Raw genomic sequence first — 17,075 nt, 5'->3', positions numbered from 1 at the left:
TCAAGCTGAGGACGAATTATCGGCGTTTCCTTGTCGTTATCATTCAGGTCAGTTGTTTGTTCGTACGATGTTTGGCCTGAGACGCCACCTAGAGCCGCGAAAGTGTTTTGCATTTTGCTCACCAGATGGCACCACGTCATTTAATGCTGGCGGCATGGAACGGGTTTCTACTGGCGATGACAGCATATTAAAGCTAAAGCTAAGGCACCTTGCTTAAAACATCGGCCTCGTGGTACGTTCGCGATTTCTTTACGGGTGCATGATTGTATTTATTTATACGACAACGTCAATTTGAGACTACTTTTCTTCGCGATGTCGCATTCATATGGCTGCTACATGCCGCGACGCGACAGGGTCTGTCTGTCGCGTCGCTTGTCGCTGTCGCTTGAATATCGCGTGTATGTGGTTGTCGCTTAAACCGTTAGCCTTATAAAAAGAAAGAAGAAAGGCAAGAGGAAAAAAACAAGCCGGGCGCACGGCATGTGCATGAAATACATGGAGGGCTGGAGAGTCCTGTCTAAGCGTTTGTCCTGAGTGTCCTTCCTGTCTCCTACGTTCTGTTTCTTGCGTTGTAGACTTGTCACGGGTATTGAAAAACCGACAGGCCCAGTTTTCGGCTTTCGGTAAACTAAGTTGGGACATGGCGTCTTATAATAGAAGGCTATTGTTGGAAAGAGCTCGTCAAAAAGAACATAGATGCCAGCGGGTGCTGGAGACCATTCAGTCGCCAATGGTGACAGAGTGGTGTGTAGCTTTCTTACTGTCATTTCACGAAGATGCCCAGCATCAGCTATCCTGACGGGCCGGTATGTGCTCAGCAGCAGAGGCTACAGCAAAATGATCGAATATGCACGGACGCTTGAGACTTATTGCGAAGCAATTATATGGACATTTAAAGAGAATCCTTTTCGTCGCCGCCGCCGTTGCTTTGATACCGCATACATTTAGGTATATGCATGCTATACGCTTATCCATATGCGGGTCATATTATATTATGTTATATTATATTAAATTATATTATGTTATATTATATTATATGCGGGTTCGGAAAACCAATAGTAAAGTCTACTGTGGTAAAGTTCCGCTTTATTAAACTGTCAAAAATCGAATGAAGATATAAGAAGCATGTCCAATGTTCTTGAATATTTCATGCAAAACTGTGCACCATATTTAGGCACAGTAAACGTTCTAAACAGCAGTTTTGAACAAGGTGGACGCAACCGTAAACTCTGCACAAAACAATATTCTGCATGCTTACAATAGCAACCTACAGGAGCGAGAAAAACAAGTGCTTAAATGGTCTGTAAGACAATATAAACTCGGTCAATAATAGCGACGCAACAATAACACTTATGCGTTCTTTCATCGACCACCTGTACACTTAAACGCAGTCATTTGAGTCTCGTCTGATTTGTCTCTATTCGCGTTCTTGTTGCTGATCTGCTGTGAGCGATCTTTCTATGTTACTGCGACTAATCATTTTATGACTACTTGCAAGCAGGAAAACCACCGTCTTGCTTTACTTGGTAAGCACTATTCTCTATTTTTAATTCATTACGCTGTGTCGCCCGTAGAATACTAGTGTAGTGGGGTATTTACCTGTACCAACGATGTTACAATATTCAAATTACTTCATCTGCTCAACGCAGTACGAAATCCTGCTGTAGGCAAGACGAAATACGATATGGAAACCTGTTATCACATTCCATAGTATATATATATATATATATATATATATATATATATATATATATATATATATATATATATATATAATATGGGGTCCACTGAGTGACGCACGATCACCTTCAAATAGATGGAAATGGCTAACGAAGCGACTATCCTAGGTCGAACAAGTTGCGACTGAATTTTATGATGGTTATTTTTGACATCATTTTGCGACGGACTCGCATCACTAAGCAGCCATATGCCCTAGCTGTTCTTCTATGTACTAGCATGCAATATCGGCAAAATATTTACTGTTTCTTACATGTGGATGGTTGCCAGCATAATCGATGGTTTCTTGCATGATGACACGGGCATTAGTTTCTTTTTTTGCGCGCTTTTCGTTCGAACTGCGATGGAGCTTTCGCGTAGAGTCTGGAGGGAGTGAAGTTCGTGGTATATATATATATATATATATATATATATATATATATATATATATATATATATATATATATATATATATATATATATATATTGTTGCCGCGAGCTTCACTTTATTTAATGCGTTCAACGTAATCTTGCTCGAGTATGTTAAGCCTTTTTCCGTATACTTCGGAGTCTAGCGGCGCTTACAATTTTTGCGACTTAAGCCTAGGGTCCAACACTAGAAGACCCTGTTAGCTGTCCAAAGTGCTCTACTCCATTATGAACAGCGCACACTCTCCATTTGTTGTGACTCTCCCGGAAGGTATTGGCAGAGTTTAACGAGAGTTACACTGGACAAAATTCTTAGAGCTGCTTTGGTTCGAATTGACCAGAGAAGCAATTGCATGGGTTGGCTTATAGGCGATAAGCTGGCTCAATCACCGCCACTATATGTATATGCAGAGAGTCTTCACGGCTTCGCTTAAACACGCTCATATGTAGCAAGGCAAGCTGATTGGACAAAAAAATGTATTGTTTGTAAATAGTTGCGACGACTCTCAAGTAAGCTTTGTTCTTTCTTCGGATAGTTCTTTTTTCTGTATGACTGTCATGTTTCTATGATGCGTAGTTTTTTTATTCTTTTGGGCAGGAGCGAGGAGGGCGTTTGTTTTCTAATTGTCTTTTGGGATTTTCCGAAAATTAGACACAAGACAGTGGGCTCTCTATAAACGGCTGATCAAGCACTTTCTGTAACCTTTTTACTGTCGCCTTGTAAAGGGGGCTGCGGGCTCCTGTCAAGCTGCCGTTTGTTCGTGCAGCTTTTACCTGCAGCCTCCTCGATCTTTCTTGATTGGAAATAAACATTATTATTATTATTGTTGTGCATAGAGAGGGCACATTGGATCACCGGGCGTTAACGACTCTCCTGCTGCGGCAGATACTCGAGCGCGATGGTCGCTGTGTTGTTAGCAATTAAAGGATACGCTCCTTGATCTTTCCTAAACTTCCATATCCTCAAACTTCTTGCCTGAAGAGAAACATTCGAATTGCAATTAAAGATACTTGCGTGAGGGATAAAAGCATGCAAAATTGCTCCGGGCGTGATTTGCAGACTGGCTTAAAGAAAAATGAAACTGGCACCTAGAACAAAAAAGAATGCAGTTATATTGTAGTGATGTTTTCGCAGGTGAACTGTCTTGCATTTCACGGCAGTCTCTAAAACAGTAGGTATTGAAGCCACTTCAATTTGTGCACCTGAATAATTGTAGCCGCTCGGCTTTCTTGGAGGGTCAACCCCCAGTTGGAAGCACCATACGCAAAGCAGTCGCAGTTTTTAATTCGTGCATTGAAGTCGCACATGCGTGCGGACACGATATCAGCTGATCCTATTTCATTGTTGCTGGAAGTTTGGAAGATTAATAAGAACAGACATGTAAGGCTGAAACACGAGAATCCGCAAGAAGAGTGGACAACCCCTGATATGCACCCTCAAGCAATTACATGGTTAACTAGACTGTCGCTTTTATAGTTTGCAGCGACTAACTCTACTGGGCATATATTATCTGTCTCAAAACTGCCATGCCGTATCGCCGCAACGCACTTGGCATGCCTAACTTTTGTTGAATCAAGCCTGGAGTCATAGCGGGAGAGTCTAGGACGGATTCACGAAGTCAGTTATTCTTTTTACCCCGGTATAGCGGCCTTTCTCGTTGTTGAGCGTAGACTAGCGTTTCACGGGAAAATACGTCATCACCGACTATGGCGGAACACGTGCAGCACACATTTAATGGGGCAAAATATATGCGTACGTAGCGATCTGCATACTACTGGTGTAAACGCGTCGGTCAGCGATTCTGTGCTCTACGGAATCACGCAACGAAACAGAAAAAAAAAATGGCGGCGCATCCATGTTCGGGAAATAATTTGTGATTTTAATGTGATTAGCAAGCTATAGTATGATGGGTGCGTAACTGGGGTCGATATTTTTAACATGTTATGAGGATCATTGTAAAGAGAACCCCGTACCCAGTGACACATATTCAGTGACTTAAGTTGGCATCAAAAAGATCTAATAAACAGCGGCACATACCCTGTGACTCATATATTCGTGAAAGGAAAACGGTTAGACCCTGGAATAGATATTTATATACCAGGAAGTGTGCGATATAACCTGCGATGGTAATTGCGTTAAAATATACCTACACGCCTTTCCTTTAGTAAACTTATCTCTTTGGATAACTTGCCCGTTTTACTACTAGGACTTCCTCCGCTAGAAAGACGTTATTTCGTGTAGACGGGCGGCTTTCTTCACCCGGTGGCCCGTCTGCGGTTCTGTGGAGCGCGAGCTTCGCGGCGTCTGAAAGTTTAGATGTCGTGGGTGGCAGTAAAGGCTGTTCATCGACGCTCTTCGTCGGCAGAAAACGTCACGGAGGGGTTTTAGCCGGCAGTTACGCTTTGTCGCGTTTCTCCGCCGCCTGAGCTAAGAGTGTGTCGTCGAAATCCGCATCGCGTCTTTGGTCCAGATGCGCTGAAATGGCCTACTCTTGTTCCATAGGTAATACACGCATCTATCTATCTATCTATCTATCTATCTATCTATCTATCTATCTATCTATCTATCTATCTATCTATCTATCTATCTATCTATCTATCTATCTATCTATCTATCTATCTATCTATCTATCTATCTATCTATCTATCTATCTATCTTCTTACGCCCACCCAGTGGCTCGAGTGAGTGAGTGAGTGAGTGAGTGAGTGGGTGAGTGAGTGAGTGAGTGAGTGAACAAACTTTTAATAGGTCCAGCAAAACGCGATAAAACGCGCACCCGGCTAATCCCACGACGGGAGTGACCGGTCTAGCCTGCCGGCCCGGTCGCCGGCGTGCTGCACGGCCAGGATTTGGTCTTTGCAGGACTTGGCAGGAGCGCGTCCCACTTCGTGAACTTCGGGCCCAATGACAAGCACTCCCACAGCATGTCGGAAAAAATGGCTGACTTACCACAGGCCGCGCAAGCACTATTCGGGCTCAAGTTGCCTACCTCCTTGGGCCACTGGGAGTGTGCTCTTGGTCGTGATGCCATCGTGGTCGTTCAATCGTCGTCATTCTAGCTTCGCGAGCTGGCACTCATTATGCTGTCCTCGCTACGCCTCCTACTCTGACCCAGTGACCAAAGTTCTCTGATATCTTGGGTCACTAGGTATGCGTTCGGTGTCATGATGCTGTCGAGGTCGCTTTATCATCGTCATTCCAGCTTTGTCAAGAGACTCTCGCCATGTAGTCATCACAACATTGTCGTCACACAGTCATCGTCTTGCCTTCGCCGTGACGCTGTTGTTTTATCATTGTCATCACTTCACTAAAATCATCCTATTGCCGCCATGTCATCGTTGTGATACCGCCTTCGTCGTTCCATCTACGAAGGCGGTGTTATCATACTGCCGTCATTCAATCGTGATTATGCCACCCTTGTGATGCCGTCATCCTCACTTGCTCTCATGCCTCTAGTGCTAGGCTGTCAGCGTTATGCCGTCGTGGTCGTGCCATCATGGTCCCTCCAGCTAAGCCATCCGACTCTCGTCATGGCGTCGTCGTCATATTATCGTCGTCATACAATCATTGTCTTGCCATTGTCATCATGCACTCATAGTCACCCCGTTGTCCTCATGCCGCTGTCATGCTATCGTTGTCACTGCAATGTCATGCCTTCGTCATCACACCGTCGTCAGGGTCCTGTCGTTTGTTCCGCCGTCATAAATGTAACTTCGACATCCGACTCTCGTCATTCCGTCGTCATGCCATCGTTGTCGCGCTGTCGTTTCGCCATCGTCACCACTTCAATGTCGTCATCCCATTGTTGTCATGCCGTCGTCGTCATACCGGCTTAGTCAATCCGTCAACGTCATTCTTTGTTCCTCATTCTATCGTATTCGTGTGGTAGTCACTGAATTGTGATTATGCCGCCGCCGTCACACCGGTGCTATCATGCTTCCGATGTCGTACTCTCGTCTTCATGTCATCTTAGTCGGGCCATCGTCATTCCAGCCCCTTAAAGGGAAGCTGAAACGGTTTTCAATTTCCATGAATTGCTGGGATTGGGAAGAACAGACCTAATAATTTACGGCTCCGTAATTTTTTTCTTCGTTTTATTATTATAAGGGGCGGAAATCGCTTTCTAAATCACCCCCGCGGACACGCCCCCATCGCTTCCCGGAGCGCCGGGTGAGGTGGTTGCCAGAGGAGAGAACCGGCAAGAGTGACGTCACTGGCGGGGACCGAGCTGCCGGACCGGCGTGCTGGCATGCCTCTTTCCGTCCTGCGCTTTACTGAACGACGCTATGAGAGATCTGCCGCCGCCGCCGCTCACGTTTGTTTTCTTTTGAGATTTTCGTAAACTGGGGTTCTTTCCTTCTGTGCTGCGTGAGTGCCTACAGCCAAGGGCGCCCAACATGCCCTCGTTCTGTGCAGCATTCGGCTGCGTGAACACAGGCGGGCGAGACGATGTGGTGTTTCACAGGTTTCCGAAGGACAAGAAGCTTGCAGCGCAGTGGGTCCGTGCGGTGAGGAGAGACACGTTTGTGCCGATGGAATCAACTGTGCTGTGCTCTTCATCTTCCATCAACACGCAGCACATGCAGGTGCACATAGTTTAATGAAAGCCTGATTAGACCCACATTGATGCACTCGAGAAATGCGAACATTCGCAGCCATTAACGTCTGGTAACACAGTTTTAGCGTAGCCGGATAGCCTTACGACAAATGCGGAAACGCGTTGTTGCTAGCGTTGCTATACTCCGTTTCATACATCAGGTGCAACGCTGTGGGGGCTTGAGATACTGCTTGCAGTGGCTGCGTTCGCACTTAGAAAAAGTTCGGTGTTGCTTGACCCGATCTTTGAGAAAATTTTCCATATATAAGCTCAGTTATGAATGAAAAAAAGAAAGAATTTACCCATAGAAACAATCCGTGTACTTATACGGCTGCTAGCACGTTCTTTTAAATCAATTTTCTTTTCGGTATTTTTTAATTGCAGCCCGTCGCGGCAGCTTCACGTGCATGCTCGCGCGAGCAAACGCCGCTGGCACGCTACGAAGCATAGACGGAAACGCGCGCAGTAATCAATTTTGGTGACCGGACTTCGTGCGTAGCTTCCACAGCGTTGCACCTGAGGTATGACATGGAGTATAGGCTTGCCTAGTGACATTCGACGTACGGTTGCAGTTATCGTGTTTACCACACGGCGGTGCTAAAACTGCCCAATATCTTTATGTCAACACTAGCATGGAGCACGCATACCGATTCTTGATCGAGCCACAATCGCAAAGTCGTCGAACCATAGTATGAATATTGCACATATAATACCTCTGGCCATCTCTGGATTTGTATGATAAGCAACTTCCATGACTGTACCCCGCAGCACTGCATGTGCGCGCTTTGAAACGCGGCACTTATGTTCGCGATCGTGTATCAACACTCAAAAAACCACGGGACTACTTCAGACAAGCAGCGGCAAGGTGCTTGTCGTCGCAGAATTGCACCCGTGTTTACAATCTAATGAGAAGTTAATGCTTCGGCATTCTTCCAGCAGCAAGTTCCCAGTGACACTTAAGCGCATTTTTTCTTCCGGCATTGGAACCTGCAGCTACATGAAAAAAAAAACATAAGTACCAGCTAAGATTTCCAACGCGCGAGAAGGTGCACACAATTGCTCTCGCTGTTGGCACACTCTACATCGTCGTTGCCGCCGATGCCGCCGGTGCCGCCATCGTTTTCCGTATCGGCTGTCGGTTCGAACATGTACGGCGAAAATACAAGCTGTCCGAGACAGCGAGAACGTTCCATAATGCTTACAACTCAGCTATGAAGCAATGAAGGGGGCTAGTTGGTGAACGTTCATGGTTATATTACGCTCAGTTTTACAAACACGATATTAAGGAAGGACAGGACGTGGACGGACGCAGCGCAACGTCCGTCCACGTCCTGTCCTTCCTTAATATCGTGTTTGTAAAACTGAGCGTAATATAACCATCAGCTATGAAGCCAGAACAGAACAGCGTGCTACGCTCTGAAACGGCGGCGCCGACCGGCGACTGCCGCCAATGACGTCACAGCAGCCCCGACCAATCACGGGCAACAGCGGCGTTCGCGCGATGCCCTGAGGCGCTGGTGCGCGTTTTCTTGGAAAAACAGCCGCTTGCGTTTGTTTCCGCCCTTTTCGAACCAGATATTCTTGTTCAGGGGACTCAAAACTGTAGAATGCCGAAGAGAACTCATTTTTTTCGAAAAGTGTTTCAGCTTCCCTTTAATTCGGTTGTCGTCACACCGTCGTCGTCGCGACATCGCCGCGAACTAATTATCTTCGTGTCGTCGTCCTCACGTTGTCGTCGTATACTATCGCCATATTTTAATAATCGACATCGCATTGTCATGTAGTCGGTATACGCCTTTGTCGTTCCATCGATATAATTCCTTCGTCCTCGTTCATCGTAACTGCGTCGGCGTCATGCAATCGTCGTCAAGCCTCCATACTAGTGGGCGACCGTGGCAAGCGAGTACCGTAGCAAAGTGGGACGATGTCGCAATGTGTGGAGTATAGCCGAATCAACGAAAGTCCGCGAAATACCACTACACGTGGTAAATAAACGTGACGTCAGGAACATTGCTTGTCGCAACATCGCTGGATTGCTAATCGCATTACCGTCGACAGTCATCGTTAGATGAGTTCTGCTGTACTTTTTTTAATACTTTCGAAATTCCTATGACATTCGGTAGCGGCTTCTGCGATGTCCTTGTTTCATTCAGAAATGAAGTAGCTTACAATTTCTTCCCCTTCGCCGTATGTGGAGAGCAGAACCCACAGATGTGGGTTAGGCTCACACCTGTGGCTAATTGGTTTTCACGTGCTTTCATTTAGATTTACATTATTGCTTCTACTTTTCAACTAAACATGAAAAATGTTTTTTTCTTATACTTTCACTCACGCTTTCTTATGTTTACTCATTGACGCTTTCTTTGTGGATACTGGACCGTAGTGGTTTAATTCGTTGGCAGTGCCAAAATATTGTTCTTCGTCTTTGCATCTCCAAAGCACGTGTGGTGTTAATAGATAAGAATGCCGCGCTTTCATACCACCTGTTCAGTGATGTTTTTCTGTTTACGAGGTTTTCTTGTGTCACTTACACTTATTACGTTTACGTCGATTTCATGATGTATCTATGGCGCCCAGGTATTGTTTACATTTATGGTAACGATCAATTCCAATCTGTTCTTTCTTAACTTTATTACTATACATAGTTTTTCTGCTGTGTGCATGCAACTGTATCGTTAAATTAAAACTCAGTATTCGTAGGCCGCACGGAAAAATTAGCTAATAAATATGTGAACAAAAATAAGATGTTATTAGAGGTACAGAAAGATGTTATTTATAGAAAAAACACCGTTATTGTGGACTGATTGTTTCGTTTTTCTTCATGTAAGTAAAGAATTAAATATATAAACCACTCTAAACGCCACGCGCCTGTAAAGCTTGTGTCCTCTTGCTTTACAAAAAGGGTTTAGCTGTTTGAACACGATATAATAAGGCAACGAAAAGAGTGCCACCGTCTAAGCGTCTAATTTATTTGCTTTAGTGTCGTTCACTAGGAAATTCTGTAATACATGATGCCCAGGAATGTAGCACCTTGAACCTTCGTCCATCTGTCGGACATTACAGAAGTGCACCAGAGTAGCTGATCAAAGAGAATTGAAAAAAAAAATACTTCGAAAGATTGGTGAAACATAAACAACTTTCAGTCAACAACGTGGAGTTAACAATCTTTTGCAATAACACGCAATTACGGCACTTATTCGTAACTTTCCTGCTGCGCTGTAGTAATGTTTTAATCCTGACCACTACGTTGCTATGACGCAGCAAAGAAGTTACGACTAAGTGTAGTAAATTGCATGTTAATAGAAACGAGCACTCTCTCAACGTTGCTAACTGAAAGTTGTTGGAATTTGGCCGATCTCTTGAAATGTCATTTTTCGAACATGCTACCATCTTTTCAAACATGCATTACGGGGAAGTTCGATTGATGGACGAAAGGGCAATGTTCAAAATTCCTCGGCATAAGAAAATGGAGGGGGAGTTTGGAGCTGTTTTATGTAAGGGAGTAGAGAGGGAGGGAGGAAACCACTGTTCAACAATGGAAACTGCATGCACTGCCGACTGGACCATGAAAGCTGGTAGAGATTTCCTGAAAGATGGCGTGAACATGCATGGCAATGTGAAGAAAAAGAAAAAAGCAATGCTTGTCATGCACATTTTTTAAATTTTATTCATGTGCATGAGCCTTTCTCTCCTAATCGTAGTATTCCCAGTTCTGCTTCACATCTTATTCTCCTCTCCCCCAACCGAACGCTGAAAAGCTGGCTAGAGCACAAATGTTAACGCGCCAGCCTCTCTCTATAATGTATTCCTCGCATGCATGCTCCGAGCAGAGGTGCTAAGTGGACGAAGCCACAGGATTAAGCCGCCGAGTCCCGCAAGAGATGCAGTCACAAGTCCCCCAAGCTCCTGCACCTGGCTACAACACGGTCAGGTAATGTAGCTGCCCTAAGCGCGGCCATAAGTACGCTTAAAGCACTCCCAGAAACAATTGTTGCTTGACGAAAATGTGATGGCAAAGGGGATGTATTTCACGAGCACGTATATACGACCGAAAAAAAAAAGAAACGGAAAAGAAAGAAGAAAAAACCAAGAACCATATTAGGTTCTGTGTCACGCTCTCAAATGGTTGTCGCATTCTCACTTGGTGCAAATACACTCAGAACTATTATTCATGCCGACATGCTCAGTGTATCGTAGTTGCACATAGCGCAGGTAGACAAAATAGCTGTGCGAATAAATGTCGAGCTCATCAACGATACTTATAAATGTGTATCTTATGCGAGAATCCACAGCGAAATTCGGCCCGACGGGGCTGTCCTGCCATGCCAGGCTTTGCCGAGACTGTTTCGAGTTTTATTGAAGTTCGAAATCCGAATCATGTCGGAGTGAACATTTGTATTGCATTCAGGCATGGCGATAGACAGAGCAGAATTTTCTTTTACCAGAGCGGGTGGGCCACAAGCATACCGAACGACTATTGCCTTGCAATTACCAAACTAGTCAACCTTGCAGTGACCGTTGCTGTCAGCTTGGACAATAATCAGCTAAGAGAGTATTAGAGTATTCGATGAAATTGACGAGGCTTTCGGAGAGAAGACGGAAATAAATTTCCGTGGAACACATTCTGGCGAAGGTTAAAGTCAAGGTGAACTTCCGGCCGGATTATGAGAAATTATATCAAGACCACTGAAGAATATTCTAGGAATGCAATCAAGAAATAAAGCATCGTTTTCCCTTCTCCCTCCACTCATTTCGAAGGTCTGAAGATGAGAATGGGCAACTTTATGCAGAACCTAAAAGAACACAGAATCTGACGCATTTAATGTCGAAGTTCTGGAAAATCTATCACATGCTTATGGTGCGTAAAAGGATCACACTTAACAGTCCGTTGTGTACGTCCTGTGGCTCCGGTCAGACACTTGAACACCTTATATTGGAGTGTCCCGCATTCGCCACACAAGGTGTACTGCTAATTAAAGAATATGGATTGATTGGACTCAAGTGTATGACCCTTGACTATTGACTGTTTCCGAGAGGGACTGCTGCTTAACGCGAACAGGCCTATAGAACCTTACTAACTTTCATGCAGAAAACTGATTTGGCCTCTCGTTTATAGACATTTTTTTTTCGTGTTCTTACTCTCTTTTGTCCGTGTCTCTAAAATTTGTTTATTTTCTACTTGCTTTCCTATTTCTTCGTTTTCTATTTTCTGCTCCTCTTTTCATTCCCTCCTACCGAAAGAGTAGGCAGGTGTTGTGCCCTCTCGGGGGAGTTCTCAGCTTGCTCGCTCCCTGTTTCCTTTGTGCGCTTGTATGTTTACATTAATAATAATAATAATAATAATAATAATAATAATAATAATAATAATAATAATAATAATAATAATAATAATAATAATTAACCGTGTATGCTGAATTTACTACTGAGCAAAATTTACAGTTAAGTATAAACCAAAATTAGAGGTTGACCTTTAGTCCAGGAGGTATATTAGTTGTCGCAGCCACAAGTTATTCAGTATGTCTAAAGAGTGCCTGTACAACTTATGCGAACAAACCGGGTGCGATGTTCGCAGTCACGTTGTGCGATTTAAAATAGCGTTTGGGTTGCTTCTCATAAATTATTTGGCGAAAATGTATTTTCCGTATTAAATACCGATTTATACAGCTATGTTTGAAGGATGGAGGTTGATGCCGTTGTCGAAAACAATATTTATTGCAGTAAAACAGGCGAACACAGGCGTCATGAAAGCACAGGGGGTTGTGATGGATGCCGTAGTGGAGGGCTTCGAAAAAATTCGAATAAGCTTTCTTATTGGGGTACAAAATACACGAACCCTCGAGGATAATTTTTTGCCGTCGCCGTCGCAGTGCTGTCCCGAATAAAGTGCAATTACGCAGAGAATGAGTGCCACGCGCGCCGTACGTTGGTGGTCACGTGGTGTGCCAGTGCGGCGACAAGCATCCGAGGGCGAGCCACGAAGGTTGACGGGGTCGATGCGTGTCGTCTTCCTGCGCGACCAATGTTGAAGGTCACGTGATGGTGCCCGTACTGCCGCAGGGCTGGACGAGAGGAGATGAGAGCACGTCTCCTCCTCTGGCACGAACATTGCTACCCGCGCGGCTGAGCACATACGCGGCCCGCACGCCGTACGTTGCAGGTCGTCGACGGCGGGTGCGAGGGTAGACGGCGAGCCGAGATGGCTGTTGGATTCATGCGCACTGTGTTCCCACACGCGTAGCGTTGGGGCTCGCGTAATCTGAGTTTTGGAGAAGCCGCACAGTTGAAATGGTGAAGCGAGCGCAGCACGAAATATTCGATTCGATAAAGTAAGCACGCTACCTGCTGCCAGAGCTCCGCGTCGTGCAAGGTCTTTGCGAGCGACTACTACCGATCATCGAGTGAAATCTGTTCGTGTTTGTGCGCGTCTGACACCATGCTTGATTAGTTCGTGCTCGAACGTTTAGTGAACGTTATGCGGTTTGTAAAATTATGAACCTTACTTTGTGTAATTGAAATAGCAGGCACGCGACAACGAAATGAAGTGAGACGCACAAGTCTATACAGAGCTACGTGTCTCGCTTTGTCCCACTGTCGTGTGGTGGAATTAAATTACTAATTTCATTTCATTTATTTACCCTAAGCGACAAGAATCGGGCCCTTAGGGTAATCACCATGAGTGGGGCCGTCATCATGAATGAACAAGCCCCAGCCGTATATTATAGTGAAAAGAAAGCTCGCGAAAGCGATAAACTATCCTTCGTCGGCTAGCGTATGTTTCTCCATCCGCATTGCCATCAAGCGCGCGGTCAACGAATGAACGTGATTCTGTCTTAATCGGTGGCTGCAATATAGCGACGAGACATCGATTCTAGTTGTCATCAAAACATTATTGTCATGGACTCTTCCAGCTTCATCAAAAGCGGGCAAGCAATACGAGTCTCAGCCCAAACGTGACTGCGAACAAGGAATTTGTCTTCGTGAGGGTCAACAACGTTTCTGCAAGTCCTCTTATTAAAATGTTGGCGTCTGATCTCCGTTTCCTTGTTCCTCCATTGTTAATCGATTAGAGCGTCTATCCTGCTTTGACGTGTTTATTGAATTTGATGCATGCCGCGGGACTGGACGAGCAGCTTTAGTAGGGCCGCATAGACTCGAGCAAAAGCTTGTACACCACAGCATCAGCAAGAACTAAAATTTATTCCAGCACCAATCCGTAACGTCGAATCACTTCAAGGCGAGCACATTGCATTGGTAGAACACGCGCATGCAGGTCGTACCCTTTCATTTCAGCCTACATATGTGAAGGCTGCGTAGAATTGCGTTTTTTTCCTTTCTTCGCAGTATTGGTGTGCCAACTTTTCTCGCGGCTGTACATACGTATCAACTCCTTCTCTTTTTCTACTCTATATTCCTTGCCAAAGCATCATGTCCTTTTTCCTTTTCTCTATTGCAGATTAGCAGGTTCACTAGCTCAGGCCGACCTCCCAGCTTTTTCTTTAAGCAAAATCTGTCTTTCTTGTGTTCAACAAGACGAGTGATTCGGCGCTTCGTTTCCACTGCTTGACACATCCAACGTAAACCAACCAGCCCAGCTTCGAACAACCATCTTGTTTTGATCTGGTCCAGCTTGACCCCGATATGTTACCTACACGAGAGCGCACTTCTGACTATTCGACGCCGGTCTCAGAAGCCTGTCGGGCCTGTCGGGCCTGTCACGGGCCTGTCGCTTCGGTGAGGACACCGGATCAGGAAGAAGGCCGGGTACACTGCTTACAAAAGCGTTGGAGTGCATATTCGTCGTGGAGTGCACTGCAGCCGCCCCCCCATCCCCCCCCCCCCCCCCCCCCCCCGCGGTGTAACTTTATTGCAATAGCAATTACATGGATGCTCGTGGCGACCGCGCGCCCACCCCGTCGTCGTGGAGTCTCGCTATCAACACCATGTTTTCAGGGACGCGAAATGCGTTTCGCTGCAAGAACGCCTTTTGAGCGTTCTGAACGTAGGTAGTATATGTTACCGACAACCACAAAAGCTTGATAAGACGTGCACGTCATTCTTTGTTGTAGCTATCAGTCACGGGTTATAGCAACACTAGAAAACAAAGTAAAACGGCAGCAGTAATCATGCAGGGCACTTGCATGAAAAAACCCACGTGGCACTGTGAATGGGCCCGGCTTGTTACTATTCGCGTTCGCCGTAACAAGGTATAAGAAAGAGCTAGTTGAAAACCTAAATTAAATCTACTGCAGCGCAGAAATCAGGCGTACAAGGCATGCGAAAAGATCGTACGCTTAATTCTTTCGCTACTCATTGCGGCGGTCGTTCGAAGTACCATTTACTGCAGCATTACCTTTTCACATTTCAGCGTGCAGCAGCCGAAGCTGCGAGGCTGCGTGGCCGGAGTGGAGGATAGACCGGAGATGGGAGAATTATCCGACACCGAAGAGCGGCGACTGGAGGACCTCAAGGAGTACTTGTCCGACGGCTTGAAAATGGAAGGCCCCTTTGCTTTGCGCTCTCCATTTTTCTCTTCCCCTAGTGATTCCAGCTGGACTACTCCCATAAGGAAGTACTGGAGTCCCCTGCACTGCGGTCGCAAGCCAAGTTTCGCTGGTCCGCGCGTGGATCGGACGGCCAGGACAAGCGCCGGTAGCGACAAGCCGCTGCAGACTTCTTCCGCTCCGCCGAGAAAGCCGGCCTCAACGAACGATCAGTTGGGCGGCTTCTTAGGCTGTCCGCTCGACTTAGCCAAAAGTGACAGGGCACGCAGTTTTCCCAAGACGACGGACAAGCTACGGGACTCGTCAGCGGAGAAAGTTCAGTGCATTGTGGAGGCGTCAAGGAAGGTATCGAGTGCGTTCGACGCCTTCAGGGTCGCTGGCGTGCTGCTCCAGGGAAGTTTGGAGGAGGATTTAGTTCTCAAACAAGAGAAGCGCAAGTTGGAGCTAGAAGTGCTGCGTCTGAAAAGGGACAAGCTCAAGCTGACCATGCAGAAAAAGAAAAGCCTCAAGGATAAGAAGGGTGTTATTAAGTAGCGTATTCCTTCTATAGCGAATAAAGTGAGTCAAAGTGCTGCCGCAGAAACGGCTGTAGAACTGGTTTGTCTTTCTTTTATCTTTCGTAATGGCGAAGAAATCTTCTCTCATTGGCCACTGTGTAACTAAACCAAAAAATTACGTTACCTTCACACCCGCCGTAGTTGCTTAGTGGCTGCAGTGTTGGGCTGCTAACCACGAGGTCGCGCGATCGAATCATGGCCACGGCGGCCGCATTTCGATGGGGGCAAAATGCGAAAACACCAGTGTAGTTAAATTTAGGTGCACGTTAAAGAATCCCAGGTGGTCCAGAGTCCCCCACTATGGCATGCCTCATAATCAAATCGTGATTTTGGTGCGTAAAACCCGATAGCTTAACTATCATATATTTTTTCACGTTACCCTCATACCGTATAAAGGCCTCGCGACACTATTTCTTTTTCTTTAAAATGTGGCATCTAAACTAGGAATCGAAATGTGGACTCCTTTAAGAGTAATTTTGCATCTCACGCAGACCATCAATGCGAAACTTGAGCTCTCTCTTGTAAAACCAGGCAAGTTTCTTGACTCATTTGTCATCCAAATAATTGAACAATGCAACATTTACCCACCTTACAGTACTAAAGAAAATCAGCTCGATGTAGTTGGCGTTGCGCTCGTGGAATATGTATACGCTGTGGTGTATCTTTATTTGTGCACTGCTGCGGTAATTATGTTTATAATTTTTGCACACGTTTGCCCCACTTCTTTCTGTACCGCCCAGTAGGCCTCGAAGTACTGGTGAGCGGTGGGATTCATAGTCTTTTGAAGCAAAACATAACACCATCATGACTTTCGGTACTGATGTTGTGTCCACATGGATTCTAAAGAAGTACCCTGTGAAGAAGAGCCAGTGCCCGTGAGGAGAGCTGCCAAGATGAGAAAAACCGCTCGGTCGCTTTTGAGCTCAGTGTGGTTGAGGGCTCCAGCTGCCCTGGTACACTTTTTGACCCCGGTAAATAAATCTTACTAGACATGGAAGGATGCTTCTATGACCACCTGAGCCAAACGTTACTCAGCTCCATGGAACGGGGACCGTACAATGCCTCTGTAAATATTGGTCATTCTCTCCTACGGCTCCGTCAAGCCTCGCCACCTCATCTTCACATCATGACGTCATGACGTCCTCATGCCATTATTGACTAGAAGTGTGAAAACGTCACGAGCAATATTATTAATATTACTTTATCAAGGACCACCAAAACGTCCGCAAAGTTAGCGGGGTTCATGATACTAGACGTATTAAAAATTACGAAAT

General features: G+C 45.6%; 1 protein-coding gene across 1 annotated transcript; it reads left to right on the top strand.

The window, feature by feature from the left end:
• Positions 1-1,451: 1,451 nt before the first annotated feature.
• Positions 1,452-15,778, top strand: LOC129387511 (uncharacterized). The gene is made up of 3 exons (XM_055076481.1): positions 1,452-1,526; positions 10,576-10,674; positions 15,109-15,778. Exons 2-3 carry the CDS (start codon positions 10,625-10,627, stop codon positions 15,776-15,778), a joined length of 720 nt encoding a protein of 239 aa, XP_054932456.1. The 5' UTR covers positions 1,452-1,526; positions 10,576-10,624.
• Positions 15,779-17,075: the final 1,297 nt, after the last annotated feature.

Source organism: Dermacentor andersoni, chromosome 2, assembly GCF_023375885.2.
Source record: "Dermacentor andersoni chromosome 2, qqDerAnde1_hic_scaffold, whole genome shotgun sequence".
In the NCBI taxonomy this organism is placed as follows: Eukaryota; Metazoa; Arthropoda; class Arachnida; order Ixodida; family Ixodidae; genus Dermacentor; species Dermacentor andersoni.
This window is presented reverse-complemented; position numbering and strand designations above follow the sequence as displayed.